The 19,362-nt window shown below is 41.4% G+C and overlaps 3 protein-coding genes and 1 non-coding gene across 5 annotated transcripts; 2 read left to right on the forward strand and 2 right to left on the reverse strand.

Annotated features, from left to right (window-relative positions):
* Positions 1-122: 122 nt before the first annotated feature.
* epdl1 (ependymin-like 1) lies at positions 123-3,082 on the reverse strand. The gene is made up of 6 exons (XM_027023632.3): positions 2,948-3,082; positions 2,180-2,214; positions 1,721-1,855; positions 1,078-1,264; positions 770-857; positions 123-533 (listed from the first exon to the last, which is right to left on the reverse strand). The coding sequence occupies exons 1-6, from the start codon at positions 3,021-3,023 to the stop codon at positions 422-424; spliced, it is 633 nt and encodes a 210-aa protein (XP_026879433.1). The 5' UTR covers positions 3,024-3,082; the 3' UTR covers positions 123-421.
* A 1,757-nt stretch (positions 3,083-4,839) lies between these two features.
* On the reverse strand, positions 4,840-14,089 carry alpk1 (alpha-kinase 1). Its single transcript, XM_027023652.3, has 13 exons — positions 13,736-14,089; positions 13,277-13,431; positions 12,664-12,862; positions 12,431-12,490; positions 12,140-12,226; positions 11,581-11,657; positions 11,119-11,214; positions 10,700-10,804; positions 8,243-10,412; positions 7,783-7,936; positions 7,190-7,352; positions 6,914-7,100; positions 4,840-6,653 (listed from the first exon to the last, which is right to left on the reverse strand). The coding sequence occupies exons 1-13, from the start codon at positions 13,833-13,835 to the stop codon at positions 6,448-6,450; spliced, it is 3,759 nt and encodes a 1,252-aa protein (XP_026879453.2). The 5' UTR covers positions 13,836-14,089; the 3' UTR covers positions 4,840-6,447.
* A 410-nt stretch (positions 14,090-14,499) lies between these two features.
* Positions 14,500-14,591, forward strand: trnar-ucu (transfer RNA arginine (anticodon UCU)). The gene is given in 2 exon segments: positions 14,500-14,536; positions 14,556-14,591. It is a non-coding gene; the product is annotated as a tRNA-Arg (tRNA).
* Positions 14,592-14,916: 325 nt separating this feature from the next.
* On the forward strand, positions 14,917-19,352 carry cldnd1a (claudin domain containing 1a). Of its 2 annotated transcripts, none has more exons than XM_035530201.2 (4): positions 14,917-15,652; positions 16,258-16,365; positions 16,730-16,867; positions 17,297-19,351. In XM_035530201.2, the coding sequence occupies exons 1-4, from the start codon at positions 15,361-15,363 to the stop codon at positions 17,515-17,517; spliced, it is 759 nt and encodes a 252-aa protein (XP_035386094.1). In that variant the 5' UTR covers positions 14,917-15,360; the 3' UTR covers positions 17,518-19,351. The 2 variants fall into 2 exon arrangements, with proteins under 2 accessions (XP_035386094.1, XP_035386096.1); XM_035530203.2 differs by having other exon boundaries at positions 15,569-15,702; positions 17,297-19,352.
* Positions 19,353-19,362: the final 10 nt, after the last annotated feature.

Below are 19,362 nucleotides of genomic sequence, written 5' to 3' on the forward strand. Positions count from 1 at the left end.
ATGTGAAAATCACACTCAGAGATCCATACTCATATAACTGAACTAGAAGTAGAAAATGATGGTTATCTTATCTGCTAGAGCCTTCCCCTAAACAACACCTGAACAAAATTCATTGAGAAGTGTTGGTTTTCCATCATTTAATTTTTTATACCCCTGTCCACCTGTAGCTCATGTTTGCATGTTCTTGGAGTACTAATTAAATCCTCAGACATATGAGTAAGTTGCTAGAATGATTTGAGACGATATAGTATCAGAAATTAACAAACATGCATGCATTCAATTTCTTAAGTCTAATCAAGAACTCCCACCTAAAATGGTACATTTCAAGTTTCTGAACTTTTGGTAACAGCAGAAGAATGTGGAAAGACACGTGTTTGTTAATGATATGTCATGATGCCCTGCATCAGAAGTGTGTGTCGGCTTAGAAGATGCTGAAAAAGTCATTGCTTCCTTCCTCCAGCGTGGCGGTCGTACAGTATGGGGGAGGAATGAACACATTGGGATCCACGATGCCAACAATATTGTTGAAAAAGCTAAAAGAGAGATTGAGTGTTTATTTGTTTAGCTACCAGACAGTCTGTCTGTCTAATGGAGAATTATCAAGTTTACAGATAAAGATAAATATTTCAAACATGGATATTATCCAGTACAAGTGACCTTTTAACCAGTGTTTTCTAAAAATCTAGATTCTTTTTTGTTCACAATAAGTCTAAGCAAAATTTTGCATAAAATGAATAAACCATTCCCCTTTTCTCTCCCTCGTTCTCACCTGATAGTTATCCCGCCTGTCTTTGGAGAGTTGTAGAGGCAAGAAACTGGAATGCAGCCAAGCTTAGTAAAAGTGAGGAGATACTTGGCTAAAAAGAGAGGGGGTGAGAGAGAAAATGTACTGTTTGGTTAATGAGAGAATGGAGCATGGGCATGGATCCACTTTATTATTATAAGTATTTTTGTACATTTTACAAACTTAAATGAACTGATCAGATAATCACTAAGCCTTTCGTGTGCCGATCTCAGGATACCAGACCCATGGCTGTAGCAGGTCTGTTGGCGCAGGCGAACGGGGTGCGTGTGTACCTTTGTGCTCGGGAATCTCCCCAGCCCAGGAGTTCACCAGCAGGCTTTCACCATGATGGGACATGCTGCCTAGCACCACCTGGCCCAGCAGGGTGGCATTGTGGGGAACTTTCAGCGGGTGGAAAGAGGACTTCAGCTCTTTCCTTGTGCAGGTCTTGTTGTGGCGGTTGATCTTGTACATCACACCCTGAAGAGCAACACACAGGATGAGTTAGCAGGTGTACAACCAGAGATGCGTTCGCAGAAGAGCCTTGTAAATTCAACTCTTCTTATATCACTCAGCACAAGTGCATTAGATTGTTTTAGTGTGCCGAGTCATTTTTCTCAATCCTGGTATTGCGGTACCCTATACTGCACAGTTTTGTGTTTTAAACCATTTAAAAAAAACAGAGGGAGAAGGTAACAGTGTTGAGAGTTTCAGACACTCATTAGTTGGTAAGTGATGTCAGGCCTGTTGTTGATACATTTTTGTATGAAGTACTTTATAGTTTAGCATTACCTGAATGCCCATATGCAAGATGAATCCAAACTGTTCAGAAAGGAAGTGTGGCATCTTCTATGGTCTTACTTGTTGTGTGTGTGTGTCCTTATTTTAGTGTTCCTCTGTTTGGTTTTGTTTTCAACTGCACAATAGTTGTCTTACCTCTTTATAAAGCAGCAGCGCATCTACATGGAATGTTTTATTCTGGTAATATCCAAATTCTCCAAAGTGGATGCGCTGTTCTAAAGCATCATAGTTGAATTTTGCAATTGCTTGGAAATCCTCACTTTGACCGATCTGAGAAATAGACAGAGCAGGAGAGAGATGTGTAATAACCCACAACAGGACTAGGTGTTATTCTGTTTTGTGTATCAAAAGTGGGGACAGAAAGAGTTGGTGTTTCTGTCTCGAAAACATGCAGCACTTGGACTCAACCAAAAGTGAACAGCCAGATGGGCAAGAATTAATGGAGGAAATAATTTGCATCTCAACCATGCATCAGTTGGCGAGATGGATTTTGTTAATAATATGCAAGAAAAAGAATTGATCAATATAATTGAGGCTCAGTGTTGCAGATTGTTACTGGCTGATGCTAACGAGGGGAGGGGATCTGACACTCACCATAGAGAGGCTTCCCTGCAGTAGAGGAGGTGACTCTGAAAAATAACAACCCAAACACTCCTGATGATATCAAATACACTGCAGTATACGATTATTGGAGTGTTGATTCTGTCTAACTAACGTCTGCTTGTAGAGTGCCAGATGAGATTAGATTAAGCACCTGCCTGTTCTGATTCCACATGTCCATTCTCATACATGCATTTGCTTGTTATGGTAAAAATGCTCATAAAGATTACAGCACAATCCTGAGTACTTAAATACCATGTGATATGTAACACAATGCCTTTGTACCAGCACAGCCAGCAGGACAATGGTTTTAAACTGGAATAACAGGTTTTACATGCTGTGCTTTACACTCCAGCCTGTTTACAGGCTTTAAGCCACATGGGTTCATAATGGAGTTGGACCACTAGATGGCAGTCTGCACAAACAAATGTCACAAGGAAAAACCTGCACTTTATAGACTTTTTCCATTTTATTCTTAGATCATTTGCATTGGGCTCCAGTGTGTTTTACTTGTTTGTAAATGTCTAAACAGAAATGAATACATACATGACACACACACACACAGACACACATATATATGTGACTATCATAATTAAGGGTTTGTCATTTCCAGTGTCAAGGCATTTGAATACTAATGGAAACTTCATTAATGACATATCTGTTTGCATTGCCAATTGTTGCTACGGCAGCAATGTAATTAGAAAACTCAAAGAAAAAAGCTTTTACACAAACAAGCACCGACTTATTTTGTCCATCACTTACTGCATGGATGCGGTCTCCCGGCACAGGAGTTTATAGTGAGAAATCCCAGCAGTGTGAACCACACCAGCGAACCCATGTCTTCAGCCCCAGGTGTGCAGTAATATCTTCTGTGATATTTTGAATAATGTTCCTTTCCTCCTTATATAGCCACATAATGGCCTGCTCAACCTCACTATGCTATAAAAACAATTCTCATGTCCTTTGGAGTCCTTCCAAAGTCCAGGCTCCAAGGTTTTTGTGTTGCATGCAAAAGTTCAGTATACTACAGGTTATCTGAGCATGCACACACATGTATTGGCTTGACGGATAACATTCATGTCAGATGACATTCTTGGGGTCATCTGACTAACTATTTGTATTGTCTTTCTTCCGTCATATTACTATATAATTTTAAGAGGACAAAAGTGTGTGTGTGTTCACTTGTGGGTTGCCGCAACAAAAGTATGGAATGGACTAGAACAAGACTCTCATGATTTAGCCCAATAACGTCGCTGTCATTTGACCTTTTGTATTTGGGATCACCTGAAAATGCATTCTGTGTGTGAGCCAGTAGTACTTATGGACTTGATGCATAACGTTAATCAGTTACCTGTTTGGCTAAAAACAAACAAGATCCACACGTAGAGAAGCTTGTATGTTTATATATGTGGACATTAAAGGAAGTTGCACAGTGCCAGTTAACTTCTATTTGTTTTTTACTTGCCTCTAGAAATCACATTTAAAACATTATATTGCTCATATGTTTATTAGGGAATGTCAGGTGTTTCGGGATTTAAAAAAAAGAAAGAAAAAAAGATGCATATGCAGATTTCATCATTTGCGGTAAACAACAAGGATTCTTCCTACTCTTCAGACCCAACTCATCAGCTGATTCACCCACAGGGTAGACATGGATATGACAGAATAGGGGAACACTAAATTGTGCAGTGCAGGGGGACTCGAGAGGCAGGATTACATCGCTATTACATCCCGAAGACATTCCGCATTTTTTGGAGATTTTGCTTCTACATTTAGACTTGGGCCAAATAAGAAAAAATGGTTCTAACCTTCTCAAGAACATCTTTGCCCTAGATGCCTGTGGGTAATCTGATGATTGGTCACATTACTGCCAATAGCTTGTTCAACTAGTTTCAAAAACGTGGGGCTTCCTGATAAAGTATGCAGAAGAACCAGTAATTTCACAGGGTAACAAACACAGTTTTAAGTTGTCTACATAATTGTCTACAGATGCATATTTTTAGGTGACAATTAATTTGTTTCATGAAATGAACTGACCTCCTGAAATTATCTAGTATCCATGGAACAGACCCCAGATGTCACTCACTTCAGAACCTTGTTCTGGTGTAGTGGAGTTGTTAACAACTAAACTACACCAGAACACAGTTAACTGTGTGTAGTGGAGTTGTTAATTGTGTTAACTGTGTTCTGGTATTGTGGAGTGCTATAGTGTGGTTTTGCAAAAGAATTTGCCCAAGTCTGGACTGTCTTATAACACCAGATTTCTTTTGATGTTTACATCACAGTCTGGCACAACACAGCATATTTGGATCATGACCCTTGCAGATTAGCATAATGTATAGCAGGGGTGTACAGGTTCATGGATATAAAAAAAAAATCGACATGATTTTGTAACCCCTCCTACTTAACTTCGCTACTTAACTCCCTACTAACATGAAATCTATTGTGCTGTGACACAGCTCGAGGACAAGCTGTGAACACAAGTGCACCGTAAGACCTGCATGACAAAAACGAAGAAGCATGTTTATTTACAAGGTTGGGAAGTGGGAAAGCGGAAGTGGGAAAGAGGAAGTGGTGGGATGGGTATAGTCTTTGTACGGGCGGCGTCCTCTTTGTGTAACTGTGTTGTGTAGGATGGATGAGTCACACTCTGGTTTGCCCCATGACGGTTTATTAAGGGATGACAAACCAAATCAGCTGTGCTGATGAAATAAAAAGAGAATATACACGGTCACTGGTCTTTGTTTGTTTGCATCGCCATGGCGCTCATCAAACTGGGCGAGTTTATCTTGAACACCGCCCCAAATTGGTGAGCACACATGCGGCAGACAAAGGTGTTTGTAACCTCACTACTGTCTGAACAGGGTGTCTGACAGACAAGTGGAATTAACTACTTGCCGATTACCCCCCCCCCCCCACCGCTGACTTCCACTTGCTCAACGCCAACAATGACTGTAACACAAGCTGTACATACCGGGTACCGGAACAGGCACATAGGCATAGATCATTCAAGCGACAAAATGAAAAAAGAATAACAACAACAACAAAAATATAGGAGGTAGTACTGCTATCTGAAATGTTTCAGTCTGAGGACTATTCTTCAAGAGAATTAGAAGGAAAAGAGGCTAGCTACTTCCCTAAACAGACACAGAAAACATGCCTGCTCACATGCTAAGCTCACTGACTGCAACAGACTCCCAGGAAAATGATCTAATCATAGGCACTGTTTGTTTTGTACAACAAATCAGCCAAACCCCACAAACAACAACAAAAAATAACTGTATACAAGACCACGGTGTATGCCAATAACTATAATGAACCATTGGAATAACAATTATGTACACACAAAACCCAGGTCAACCCTCCGTGATAAATGTATGTTGGTTCATTACCTCAATAAGTCTAGTAACTGGTTCAACAGCCTCCCCTAAAGTAGATGGGTGCTATTATATCTGGCTTTAAAACAAAGTGTTAATTAGAGAGGTCAATATCTCCCAAATTGGAAATTTGTCCAGTAACACCTAATGTAGTTCTAGCATCTATAGATTCTAAACAGGACACAATGCTCTCACCAATGGAGCCGATTCTCTGAGCTACTGTAGCCAGCAGACAATTGTGTTTGTAAGATTGCCATTATCTGTACAGGGTGTGTGGATGGCAAGTGGAATTAACCACTGGCCTGTTACGTTCGGATTTGGGTGAAGGTTATGTGTGGGTGCCAGATGAGATGGAATACAGGGCAGTATGTAGGTCAGTCCCGGGATGGAATGTGACCTAACTCAGGGGAATCTGTCGCAGACTGAAAAGAAGCAAGAGAATAGCGTGTTCCGTTCTGACGCCATGCTTAAAGCGTTGGTCATGAGCCACATTTTAAAAATCTCTATCAGAGAGAGAGAGAGAGAGAGAGATGTGACTAAAGTTAAAACTACGAGAACTGCAGGACTTGTTTAGTTCAATACACAACTGGATATAAATCAGGAGTGTAACCCCTCCCTTATCTTTCCAGGAACATCTTTGTCCTAGATGCTTGTAGTTGAATCGTTCAAATCATAGCACTGATAAGATGTTGTTCAACTGGTCTCAAAAACTTGGCTTTGTATTAGATTGCACATTCTTGTCAGATCACCGTCACGCATTTCTGATCAAATGATTCTCTATAATTTATGTGTTTATTTATTTTTGGTAATGTATAATGCCAACACACCCAATACATTTAATCGCATAAATCCACACAAACACACCAATAAAAAAAATGACATGACTTAATCTGTTTTTTGTTCACTGGAGGTTTGGAGGGGTCTCTGTAAGGCCACCAGGCAGATAGGGTTACAGCGCTCTCCATGCTGCTCCTGAAGGAACTTCCTGATGCCGTTTTGGTGGAAGTTGCTAGGTGACCTGGACTTCCTGAGCGAGTGGATCTGAGGGTCTGTCAGATACACCAGCCCTTTTCCATTGGCTGTCACCCAGCCTGATTGACAGACCAAAAAAAAAACAAAAAACAGACCATTAGCTGTAAATCCGATAAGATCTAAAGAATTTGTTTATTAGCACTTATATATGAAATGGCTGGCACTCAAATGGGTTGCCGACCAATGAGTTGTATGAGACTCTAAGAAGATAATTTCTTAATTACCCTTCAGTCAAAGATAAAATAAGAACCACATGTCCTTTCCACTGTACACCAATGTATAAGACACACAGAATGACAGCACACACTAAATCTCCTACCTTGTAGGTCTACCACAACCTCTTCTTTCCTGGAGAACTCATAGGTGAAGTGGCCAAAGGCAATGCCAAACTCTGTGCTTGAGTACCGTTGGTTTATTTTAGTCGTGTTGTTGGTGAGTTTCACAAAATCTCCCACCATGTATGGCTCCACCGACACACAGGCTGTAATGGTGTCTGCCTCAAGAATCTGAAACAGCAATGAAAGTGTACATCACTACTCAGGGGTTCGTGTGGCTAATCTAGTATCATATAGCTGAATCGGAGCAGGTATCCTACCAGAAGAACCTCTGAGGGGATGTAGAAGATCTGAGTGGTGACATTGCTCTCATACAGGCGTTTGTTGAACTCCATCACGTAGTACTGCGCGGTCATCTGCCTCTCGACATCCCCCAGGTGAGTGTGAATCTTACGTTCCCTCAGGTACTCCTTTCCCACATAGCTGAACGGTATGGTGGCACAAAACCCCAAACTTAATTCAAGTGTTTTCTCTTTTTTAAAATTCAGAATCTAATAATATTCATTAGAATATTAGTAATATTTACAATTATGTAATTTGCACCAAATCTAAGATATGTATTTGGGATAATCATAAATGAGACAAATATTTTTGTTTTTCTAAAGCAGTGTCCGCTTCAACTTTAATTAGTTTTTGGTTCAGCCAGTTTAATCTGTGGTCTGAAATTAAATTTCATAACAGACATTTATTGAAAGTGAAAAGTGAAATAATGAACTCATGAACCGAATCTCCTAAAAATGATTTTTAACTTAATTATTCCCAGCACACCACCACCATATAAAATGACACACTCTGTTCAGTTAAAGTGAACTTAACCATGAGCCTTTTGTCTTGCTGCTGGGTGCAGTCTTACCTCCCCAGCAGTAACTCCTGGTGAAGATACCGGACCCAGAATGCCTGTCTCTGTCCTCCTTCCACATCCACTTTTAATAGTTCACCCACATACACGCTGGTCTCGCAGGCCGTCCACGTGTCTGTGGCTTTCGAATACTTCAGCACAAGTGCACCTGAAAGGAGCAAATGCCGGTGAAATATAACATCTCACTGAGACCGTAGACTGGATTATGTTTGGGAGGCACATAAATCTTACATCTATAAATATTATATAAATGACCACTGCTGTTAAAATCATTCATAGGTGTTTTTCACATAAAGTTTGGGCTTACAATGTGAAAACAATGTGAAAACAAAAAACAAAATGTAAAGAATTAGCTATATAAGTAAATTTAAAAAATGAAAAAACAATGAAACCAAGTTGGCTTTGCTTTTTATCAGATATTACCACTAATATAAACATATTTTAAGAAACATACTGTAAGCTTTGTTGTACTGGCTGAGCTTAAAGGGCCTTTCTGGCAGTCTCTTCAGCAGGCAGCCTTGGCACACTCCTGACAGAAGGGATCTATAGTCCTGCTCTGACAAAAGTACACTTCTCATAATGCACCCCTGGAAACATCTGTTGCAACAATTCATACTGGCAGAGAGAGTGTAAGGCTTCTCGGCTGAACTTTGATCTTTGTCTCTCTTGTCAACATTTACTCTGTGGTTCAACGATATTGGAAAAGCCTCATAGTCTTGTGCATCAAGCAGAGGAGTAGTTTTGCTCTGACTCTGGATATCAAGAGGTTTTTTATGTTTGTTGCTAGAAGCTGCAGTGGTGAAACCTTGCGTTGGTGCCCTGAGTTCAGACTGATCAAACTGCACCACTTCAAATGAGTCAAGCTCAGTGGAAAGTAATGATGTCCTTGGTTTGTTGTTTGCTAGATCTGATGTACTTAAATGACTTTCATTAGGCTTACTTTTTGCTGAGTCGTTATTAGCTTTGGTTTCACCTGCATGGGTATCAATTAGTTCAAAACCCGAGAGCTGATGAATTAACAGAGACATTTCTTGATCTTCAAGCGTCTCTATGGAACTCTGATCTTTTATGCATGTTTGAGAGTGGCATCCTTTTTGAGTCATGCCTACATCATTTCTTGACTGTAAGGAAGTGGCCACACCTCCTTTGCTAATTGAGCTCGCTGAAGGGTTGGCCACACCTGCTTTGCTAATTGGTCTTTCCGAAGGATTGATGTCTATGTACTCAAACGGGCTGTCAGGGCCATCCTCGGTTGCTACAGTCTCACAGTTTTGATCAACTCTGCTGTGCTTGTCCTCTAAGATCTTAGCAAAATCTTCATTTTGCGGGGATTTGGAGAATGAGACACTTTGCCATGAAGAGCCCAAACTACTGCAGTGAGAGCCTGATGAAGTTCTTGAATCTTTGCTTCTGCTTCCTGCAGACACCTTTCCAGTGTCACCAGTATCTGTCTTGATGATAATTTGGTTATTTTCACTTTCCAAGGTGGTGCAAGGCTCCTCTTGGTGAATGCTTCCTCCTTTATCCATAGTTCCAGCCTGTGAAGAATCCCTTGCGGAATGGATTAGGCCATACTGATGAATGCTAGCATTAGCAGTGACTCCTCCTTTGCATCTATAATTGTTAGCTTCTTCCTGTGGTCCATGATGGTCCTGCTCGTCATGATCAACATTGACACTGTCATCTGCTTCAGTGCACCAGAATGGATCAACCAGAACCAAAGACTCGCCACTGTCATGCACATCTAGCCATGAGGATCTCAAACTGTTGCTACCTTGAGAGCTTCTTGAACTTTGTCCTTCACATTTCACAACACCACCCTTCTTGCCCTCTTCAGCAATCCCTGAATCACATCCTGACTGGTCCTCCTCAGTAACCAATGTTGTAATGAGGGTTTTCTTTTGGAAGACTTCCAGGAGATGATCTGGGGATTTTTTCAAACCCAAAATGTCTTTGTTTTCAATATCACCCAATGCCTCTGGACCGTACTCAGTAGATTTAAGGCTTGTAGTTACACATTCTGTCATGAGTGATTCGGTTAGGGTCTGGAAGGCTGTAATGCAGTGGGTGTGGGTCACACCTTGTCCATCTCTTCTACCGGTGTGGGAAGAATCCTTAAAAGCTTCAGACATGGACTTGTGGTGCTTTTGAAAACTTTCCATCACCTTAGTAAAATCGCTTAGAGAGAATGGAACAGGCTTGTCTTCCATAGCGCGGCACCCATCAGGGAGAAACGGACGTGGTTGAGAATCAGTGAAAGCCTTTACTCTCAAAAGTGACTTAACGCGTTGTACCTTTGCCATGACCTGGGTGCAGAGCGCATTCTTATCAGAGTTATCGTCAAAACAGTAAGAATACAGCAGGACAGTGGCATCCCGGCAAGTGTGGAAAGCCATGGCAACCGCTTCGCTTGGGCCAGACAGCCACTTGTTTGTTACAGCTAAGCAATAGGCTGCCTTAAGGAATGTATGTAGTTCCTGTTGGCTGGTGACTGCCTCTTTCTCAGATTTTGTTAGCAAACCATTCTCAAAGGCTTCCTTAGCCAGAGCAAGATAGCCTTGTTTGTCTGCAGAAGGGCATTCTTTTGAAAAACTGTAGGACAGCAAGCAAGTTCCTTGAGTAACCTAAGGAATGTTTATAAGGTGAGAAAACGTGAAAACAAAATACAATTATGTCAGCATATAAAGAATATAAAGCAAAAAAGTATTATACTTTATTAACTTGCTTACTGGACATGGACAATACCACAATATACCATATACAATCTATATTATACCATTAAATCTATATTTATACTATAGTATAGTAGTATATATTTATACTATTATTTATTTACTGAAGATTAAACAAAATGTTGATGATGTTTATGTATGAGCTTCCAACTGAACAAAATGAAATAAAATGTACATACCATATGAGTCAGCACATACAAAGACTCATACTGGCTATACACAATGGCCAGCTTAGCAGCCTGGGCTGCACAAAGCAGCCGATGACTACAGTCCCCCAGAAATCCCTGCAGAAGAGGTGGACCATGAGATGAAGGAAGGTGATTGGCTGAAAGGGTGACTTTAGCTCAATACAACTGTTTATGTGCATGTTTACATCTTTTAAAGATATGTTATCAAGTTAAAGTATGTTTCTTAGAACTGTTGTCTTTGAGCAATCAGTAAAACGATTTGAGAAAAAATGTCTCTGATAGTTCTGCGCTGTGGAATAAACCATTTTTACGTATGCAAGTTACGTATGTAACTTTATACATAAAGTTAAAAAGAACTGTAACATGGATTACAGCAGTGTTACACTCTGGCAAGCGCCTATATGTCCTACCAAGTTTATATGAGGCCTCTTCTGAAATGTAGTAAACTCTTTATTGTTCATGGAGATCAGCACACTGGCCAGGAGCCCGAGAGATGTTCCAATGCCCTATGACAAACAGACAGACCCACAGTCTCAGGCACAGCGTGTGGATAAATGTACAGCCCGATACAGTTACTATTCAAGACCTGGTTCATCACAGCTTACATTCTCTCAAAACTATGCTATTTTCAAAAGAACAAAGTTTTGTTGGCTCTTAACGTGACTGACCCAACTAACACTGCAGCAAGGATTCTCAGCACATGCCATTCTTCCCTGCACAGTTTCCAGTTCCTTCTGCTGTACCACAACTAATCCAACGTGGGAATGGCTGGATAATTAACGTGTGTTGGGGCAGGAAAAGCATAAACCTTTGCAGTGCAGTGGGGACCCGGGACCAGAGTTCAGAAAACCAGCGTTGCAGGGAAGCTTTACCTTTTTGTCAGGAAGAGGCAGAACGTGGAAGCCGACCAGCGAAGCCCAGATGAGCTCTGCTGACTCGAGCCACAGCCCTAGAATGCAAAAAAACATCCATCAGGCAAACACAGGAACTCTCACCATCCATTACTCCTACTCAATCACTACGCCTAATCAATCAATCAATCAACATTTTATTTATATAGTACCATTATACAAATAAACTATTTATTGTGTTTTCCAACTGTCCTGACATAAAAAGGGAGAAAGAAGGGAATTATATGATGCAAAGTTCACCAACAATGGTAAGCAATGTGTAAAACCTGCACCATGAACAACATGGGGACTAATGCACTTATCAAATTCAAGTACATTTTAAAAGACATGTTTAAATAAGCCTAAAAAATAATATAAAAGTAACATTATGCAATGAAAATAAAAGTAAGAGACAGATAACTAAAATCCATAAAAACTGAATTTACGTCATTACACACACACACACACACACACACACACACACACACACACACACACACACACACACACACACACACACACACACACAGTGTTATCTTACCTAACTTTTGTAGTACCTGTCCCCGAACCTGCACACTGACAGCCTGCACAAGAATCCTATCACTATCACTGTGGTATTTCCAGCATCCTATGAATCAAAGAAAATGGTCCAGTGCCTTTCAGGTATGTGTCACCAACCAATAAGAGCAGTTGCAATGCATTGTGTTAAAGTTTTAAAAGCTGTACTTGAATCAGATTACTCTTTTATGGTGCTCTTGGTTGCAAATAGCTGTTCCTGTGTCAGGACTCTGAAAAGCAGTTCAGATCACATTTGGTGACAGGTAAGACTTACCAGTGGCTCCACTATTATTTATCAGACTGCTGAGTATGTACTCTGCTTTCTGGAGTTTACCTTGATAAAATGAGTGGAGGAAAAAAACAGTAAAGGGGGGTTCACTGGAAGTCTTTCCTGTGACTTTTTTGTCTTTTATACAATATGCAACACTGGTTTAGCCAGTCACGAGAGTACTACAGGCAACATGACCTGTGTGCTGATTACAGATGGGTGCGCAATGACGTCCTTACCAGTGTTGAGGTAGACGCGGGCCTGGCGTATGACGACCTGTGGGGCGACGGGTGTTTCTGGGTAACGTTTGTGTAGTGCTTTAGCAATCTTTAGCAGGGTGTGCGAGCTGTCTATCCGGTAGAGGAAGCGATCCACCAGAAATATTAGAGACATGGCCCACACCGGCTGAGCGCCCAAGATGGAGGCCCTGAGGAAGGCCTGTCAGACAGACATAGGATGTATGGATGTCATGTGGGAATTCCCCCAAAGGAATTGAAACAGTGGAACTGAGATAGTGCTGTTTGTGATTTATCAACCCTCTATATTGGAAAATGGTAGACTGCGGTATTTTGTAAACTCTGATATTTTAAGACTGACATCTCCAGCTGGGTTTTTTTTTTTTTTTTTGGGTAAGATATCACACATAACCAACTACCAAAACCAAACACAAACAACCATATAACCATATAACAATATTACTTGTTTTTTTTTTAAATACACATTATTCTTGGAGTTTATATGCTACCTTTGCTTTTTTATAGATCACTTTTCTAAAATCAGACAGTATACTTTGGGACCAGTTATTAGTTATGAAAAAACAGTGGGGTTGCTATTCCCATCTGGTTCCATTACCATTAACTGAGGTAGATGTTGATTGATAAGGTCTGTAATGTTGACTTTGTCTTCTGATGACACCGAACGCTTGTATTGCCATTTTTCTACCACAAAGGGCCATTTCATGTCTACAGCCTCCTGCAGAAGTATGTTCACCTCAGCCGAAAGTTTGCCTAAGGGTATAAAGGTTGGAGGTCAAACAGAGTAAGTTTTACGGTGGTCCCCTTATCGATGCTAGAGAGACACGAAATATAGTCCAATTTTCCATTTAAATAGTGAACGGCGGGAAAAGAACTTATTCACACACGCATAATCACGATGTGGTTATTATGCAGGAATAAATAGTACTCGTTTGCTCTAACGAAATAGTTAATCATGCTGATAAGCAAATCAAGCGACTGTTTATCCATATGAACAGAAACGCTTCGGGTGTTACAGGGTATCGATCGCCTCCTACTGGCCTGTCAGCGTAATTACCTCTCGAATACTTGAACGCTTCTTTGTCCGGCGTGGGGATCACCTTTACTGCCAGGCGCAGACACTCTCCCAACACCGCCGCCAGCTCAGAGGTGTTCATAACTTTACGGGTTCCCAGTTCGCTTTCGCATAAAACGGAAGACTGCTGAGTGAGTGTACACTAACGTCAAAGTCCGAAGTGTGTCCCCTCAATAACTGCGAGACTGTTTAAAACGACGCACCCGTGAATGATTCTTCTGGGAGCCCGAACGCTGAGGGTGTCCATCTCACGTTCATCACGATCATTTCGAAAATAAAGCCCACACAGGCAATCTCATTTTTGGGTACTGGTAGGTTTTCGCTCCTGTTGCAATATTATGATACTCCCACTTCCGTAAAGCTAATGCGCACACTCGTTTTTAATTGGACATTAACTCAAGAGCTTGTTTTGGGCAGACACAAAAAGAAATATTCTCTGTGCGCGCTATTTCGATCCACGCTTCATATTTATCATAAATTTTGGTCGACGACATCTACTCGAAGTTAGAAAGAAAAAAAGTTTACTGTGCTTGATAACTACATAGACAAAATAACGCCCACGTCCACGTCCCATTACTTTCGTTACTAAGTGTAGCTGGCTAACCTAGGAAAAGCTATTTGTAAACTGGAGTTGGTGCATGAAACATCAACTGTAGGGCATACATTTCACTATTTATCTTCTTTATTTTGGGGCTTTCCTTAAATCATATGTTTAAGTAAAAGATATACAAAAACATGCAACAAGTGGCTCCGTGGCGCAATGGATAGCGCATTGGACTTCTAGGCGAGCACTAGCGATGTGATTCAAAGGTTGTGGGTTCGAGTCCCACCGGAGTCGCACTTTTGTGATTCATAAATTGGAAATACACTGTTGTAATGGTATATCGAGCAACATGATCAGGCGGACTGCTTTTCGATGTGAAGTTCCGTGCACGTCTGACACGATTTCGATGATTAACCGGCAAAAATACGAGTCCCTTCTGTTTTTTACTCTGAGCAAATTACCACAGATACACCAATGGAAAATAATGTAATTTGTATATTAGCTGTTGTAATAGCTTTATGATTCTACAAGAAATGTTCTCCATTTATTTGAAATCATAAAAAATTAAATTCGACAATACATATGTATCAAAAACTACGATACCCATCATTCCGTGAGGTTGTCTGCTGCCGGGAACAGGAAGACGCATGGATTTATTTACAAAATCTCCGCAAAACATCATCAGATTTTATAACCCGAAACCCGCGGGTTTCTACTATTTTACAATGTTTCGTGGTAACTTAAAGTTAAGTTGACCCATTTATGCTCAGTTCGGGTGCTACGTAAAGGGAAAAAAAGCGGCAGACCAATTCTTTGCCGAAGTGAACGACAGATGGAGGACGACAGATGAACTCCTTATCTGAACGTGTCGCAGAACGTGTAGATGCCACAGAAAATAGGACACCAGGGTGGAAAACCACAAATTTATTTGAGGTCGGGAAGATGTCTGATCGTACCATAGGTTAGGCCTACTGAATCCGACGGTCATCGCTTTGATCAGAGTCTTTTTCGGTCAAAATTGTGGACTGCCGGTAATTTGCCATCTGGAAAAGCGTGCGTAACGATGGTGGATAACCGCTACGCCACGGCTCTCGTAATCGCCTGCGTGCTGAGCTTGCTGGCCACGGTTTACCTTTCCGTGGCGGTGGGGACACAGTACTGGTACCAGTACACGAGTCCGACGGTGCGCAGTGAGGCCAACGCCTCCGAGCTTCGGGTCCTTCGTGAAGAATTCGTGGAAGGAGAGTTCGACGAGAAGACGTATAGTGACTCGCTGTTCCGCCTGAACGGGACCGTGGGGTTGTGGTGGAGGTGTCTGCAAGTACCCACCGACACCCACTGGTACAAGGAACCCGGTGAGCTTTGGCGATCAGGATTTACGCCAACCACCGTGCAGCCTGTTTCAGTGAGTTCAGCAGGCCTAGTAACGGTGGAGGTGACTATAATCCTGCAGGATACAGTTAGATAAAAGGGTGCAGTGTAATGCGGAATAGTTTAAAACACTTTACTGGTGTAGGATTTATTGCCAATAAAGTACTGATCAGAAAACGAGTGAATGTTATGCTAAATACATAATTATAAAGGAAGGAGCTAATGTGTTACTCAGTATTGCGGTTGTGTTGTAGCAGAAATGGTGTCTCGCTAGAATTGTGTCTTCTATAGCTAGTGTTATAGAAAGTTTCATGAAGTTCTTGCTAAACTTTGTTTCACGTTATGCTATTACCCAAACACGCTGCTAACTGCAGTCAGGTAAATCGTAATATGGAACTTAATGTCTGTAACCGCGATTTCACGGTTCATGTCAGGATTCTCAAGCATCTCTGAATGTGTGTGTGTGTGTATGTATGTGTGTGTATGTATGTGTGTGTGTATGTTTGTGTGTATGTGTGTGTGTATGTTTGTGTGTATGTGTGTGTGTGTGTGTGTGTGTGTGTGTGTGTGTGTGTGTGTGTGTATGTAGATCCTAAGATGGTCATGGAGTGTGTGAGCTTTAGCCTGTCACAGCAGTTTACACCCAAATACAAGGAGCCAGGCAACCATAACAGTGGCGAGGACATTATACGCACCTGTAAGTGACACACACACACACACACACACACACACACACACACACACACACACACACACACACACACAGACAGACAGTATATTAGCTGTATTTCAGTCAGAGCCTTAAAGGACAGGCAGGTTTATCTGGCAAAAATGCTAGTTTCTCTCCATTTCTTTCACAGAAAGCATAGCAACCTTCACACTGACTTAAACAGTGAATATAAATGTAGGGTAATGTCTCCAGTATAGTGAGTCATGCCATGATCACACTTCTCAATTTGTGAATGAATTCATCAGGTAATCTCTGTGAGGTGATGGCTCTTGTGGATTCTTAGTTGGAGTAATAATGCTACCCCCTGACCCACCCATCCCTCTCTCCATAGATTTGTGGAGGTGTCAGTTCCTCCTCCCACTGGTCTCTCTGGGGTTGGTGGTGCTGGGAGGTGTGGTTGGTTTCTGCGCCTGTCTGTGTCGTAGCCTCAGCCCCACCCTTGGCATCGGACTGCTCCACCTCCTCGCTGGTCAGTGGCCTTCAGCTCTCAAAGCCCAGAGCACACCCTCCATCCAACACCAACACGTTTCAGTACTTTTATAACGTAGCAGAGCTTTTACTGAGTGCTGTAGCTTTTTACTGTCGCCATAGCATACCGTATGATGGTTTCAGACTTTAGCTCCGGTATATTAGAACTCTGTAGAAATGATATGATTGAACAGCAAGTAAACAGTGTAGATGCTGTTGGGCCAGTGTCACCCCATGGCTAAGGAGATCATCACAGAATGACCGAGTCCTTTGGACGTTGATCTTACTGCAATAGTTTTTCTGGGGGGCAGAAGTCTCTGAACACCCAGTTACTGTAATTCATGTTTTAAGATGCTCTACACTGGCTACTTTACAATCCTTTCACTCTGTCTCTGTCTGTCTGGATCTCCCTCTCTCTACACTCTCCCAGGTCTGTGTTCTCTTGCCACTGTATGTTGTTTCCTGGCGGGGTTGGACCTGCTGCACCGGGTCTCCGTGCTCCCAGAGCAGGTGGACGGCACGTTGGGCTGGTCCCTCTACCTGGCCCTCATCTCCTCTCCCCTGAACATGATGGCTGCCGCCCTGCTGGTGTGGGCCGCTCGCAGCCATAGCAAGAGCTACTACCGCATGACCGCGTACCGGGTGGCCTAAAGCCTGCTAGCAGCCAGGCTTAGCTTGCCTAGGTTCCTAGAATCACCAGAGTTATAGAAGCATCGGTTATGTGATTCTAGATCGCTAGATATGTAGAGCCTACATTTAACCTACATTTACAGCATTTACCTGATGATTTTATCCAAAGTGACTTACAATTATGACCGAACACATAACTTCAGCAGTTGAGGGTTACGGGCCTTGCTCAGGGTCCTAACCGTGGTAATTTGGTGGTGGGGCTTGAACTGGTGTCTGGGTTTGTGTACACTGCATTCCTAAATCAGCATTCAGGACCAAGATTGGAATTCAGCTCTGAATTCTGCTTGGAATCTAAACATGCTAGCTATTGTGAGAGTTGCTGCTGCTGCATTGTTGCTGTGTGTGTGTGTGTGTGTGTGTGTGTGTGTGTGTGTATATGTGTGTGTGTGTGTGTGTGTGTATATGTGTGTGTGTGTGAGAGAGAGTCCTTGATTCAGTCACTACATAATGTTCTATAAATTCAAAGTCATGTATGGTTAGCTTTACTGCTTCCTCCTGGTACTGAGGGGTGGGGAGTTCCCTCCTTTTAAACAGTGGTTCTAGTCGTTTGATTGAGCCACGGTGTATAAGGTCAGTTACGTAACTGCATGTTTGCGTTGTTGAGTTTCCTGCGAGAGCTGTGATGTATTGAGTGGGGTTTACTCACAATCATGGTACTGTAAAGTAGCACAAACAGTGTGGTACAAATTGAGGAAAAAAGGGTTTCAGTGAAGCACAGTGTCATTTTATACATTAACTTGACCCTTTTATCCAAAGCAACTTACAATTATGACTGAGTACAACTTGAGCAATTGAATGTTAAGGGCCTTGCTCAGGGGCCCAACAGTGGCAACTTGGCAGTGGTGGGGCTTGAACTTCTGATTACTAGTTGAGTACATTAACCGCTGAGCCACCACTGCCCATACCAGATCTTTTATTTCATAGTAAATATTTTTATCGTGTATTTGTTCACTGCCACCGTGGTAGAATTAGTAGAGTTAGGCATGGTAATTGTTTTAGTAAGGCTACATGACACATTGAAGTCATTATTTGTTTGTTTTTAAAAATGCCAGCTTTTAATATTGCCTTTATTTATTGATTTAGTTAATTTTTTAGACGTTTCCATTTTGTTGGTTACATAATGTGGACATTTCGAACATTTGATTTGTAACACTAAACAATAATTAGTGTGTAATCAATAATTAGTCAGTAATCAATGTAATTAGTAAGACTTCAAGGTGTTGTATTCATTTGACAATCAGTGAGGATGGTGTTGGCAAGCTTCTAATTACTACTTGAGTATCTTAACCATTGAGCTACCGCCACCACTACAAGATATTTTATTTGATACAAAATATTTTTATTGTGTATTTGTTTATTGTCCGTGTATTTTGTAGTAGAATTAGGCATGGTAATTGTTTTAATAAGGCTACATTACATATTGAAGTCATTATTTGTTTGCAGTTGTTGTCTGCATTTTGTTGTTTGATTTGTAACACTAAACAATAATAATTAGTAATCAATTTAATTAGTAAGTCTTCAAGGTGGTGCATTAATTTGAAAGTCGGTGAGAATGGTGTTGGCAGAGGTCAGAGAAGAAGGACCAGAAAACTCTGCGTAGTGAATGTGGTTCTCCAGCTTTGTGAATGTATTGCGTTGATATGCAAAGCGATGTCCTTCCCTTTTGTATGCTTTTTTTGTTTTTGGGTTTTGGAGCCTGTACTGAATCCGTTATATACCTGCTATTGCTTGAATCTGCATTTCTATCATGTAGTCAATGAGAAAAAAGTAAAACATTTATCTTCTGTAAAATGACTTGTTAATCGG

This window comes from Electrophorus electricus, chromosome 5 (genome assembly GCF_041902795.1).
Source record: "Electrophorus electricus isolate QZ-2024a chromosome 5, ASM4190279v1, whole genome shotgun sequence".
In the NCBI taxonomy this organism is placed as follows: domain Eukaryota; kingdom Metazoa; phylum Chordata; class Actinopteri; order Gymnotiformes; family Gymnotidae; genus Electrophorus; species Electrophorus electricus.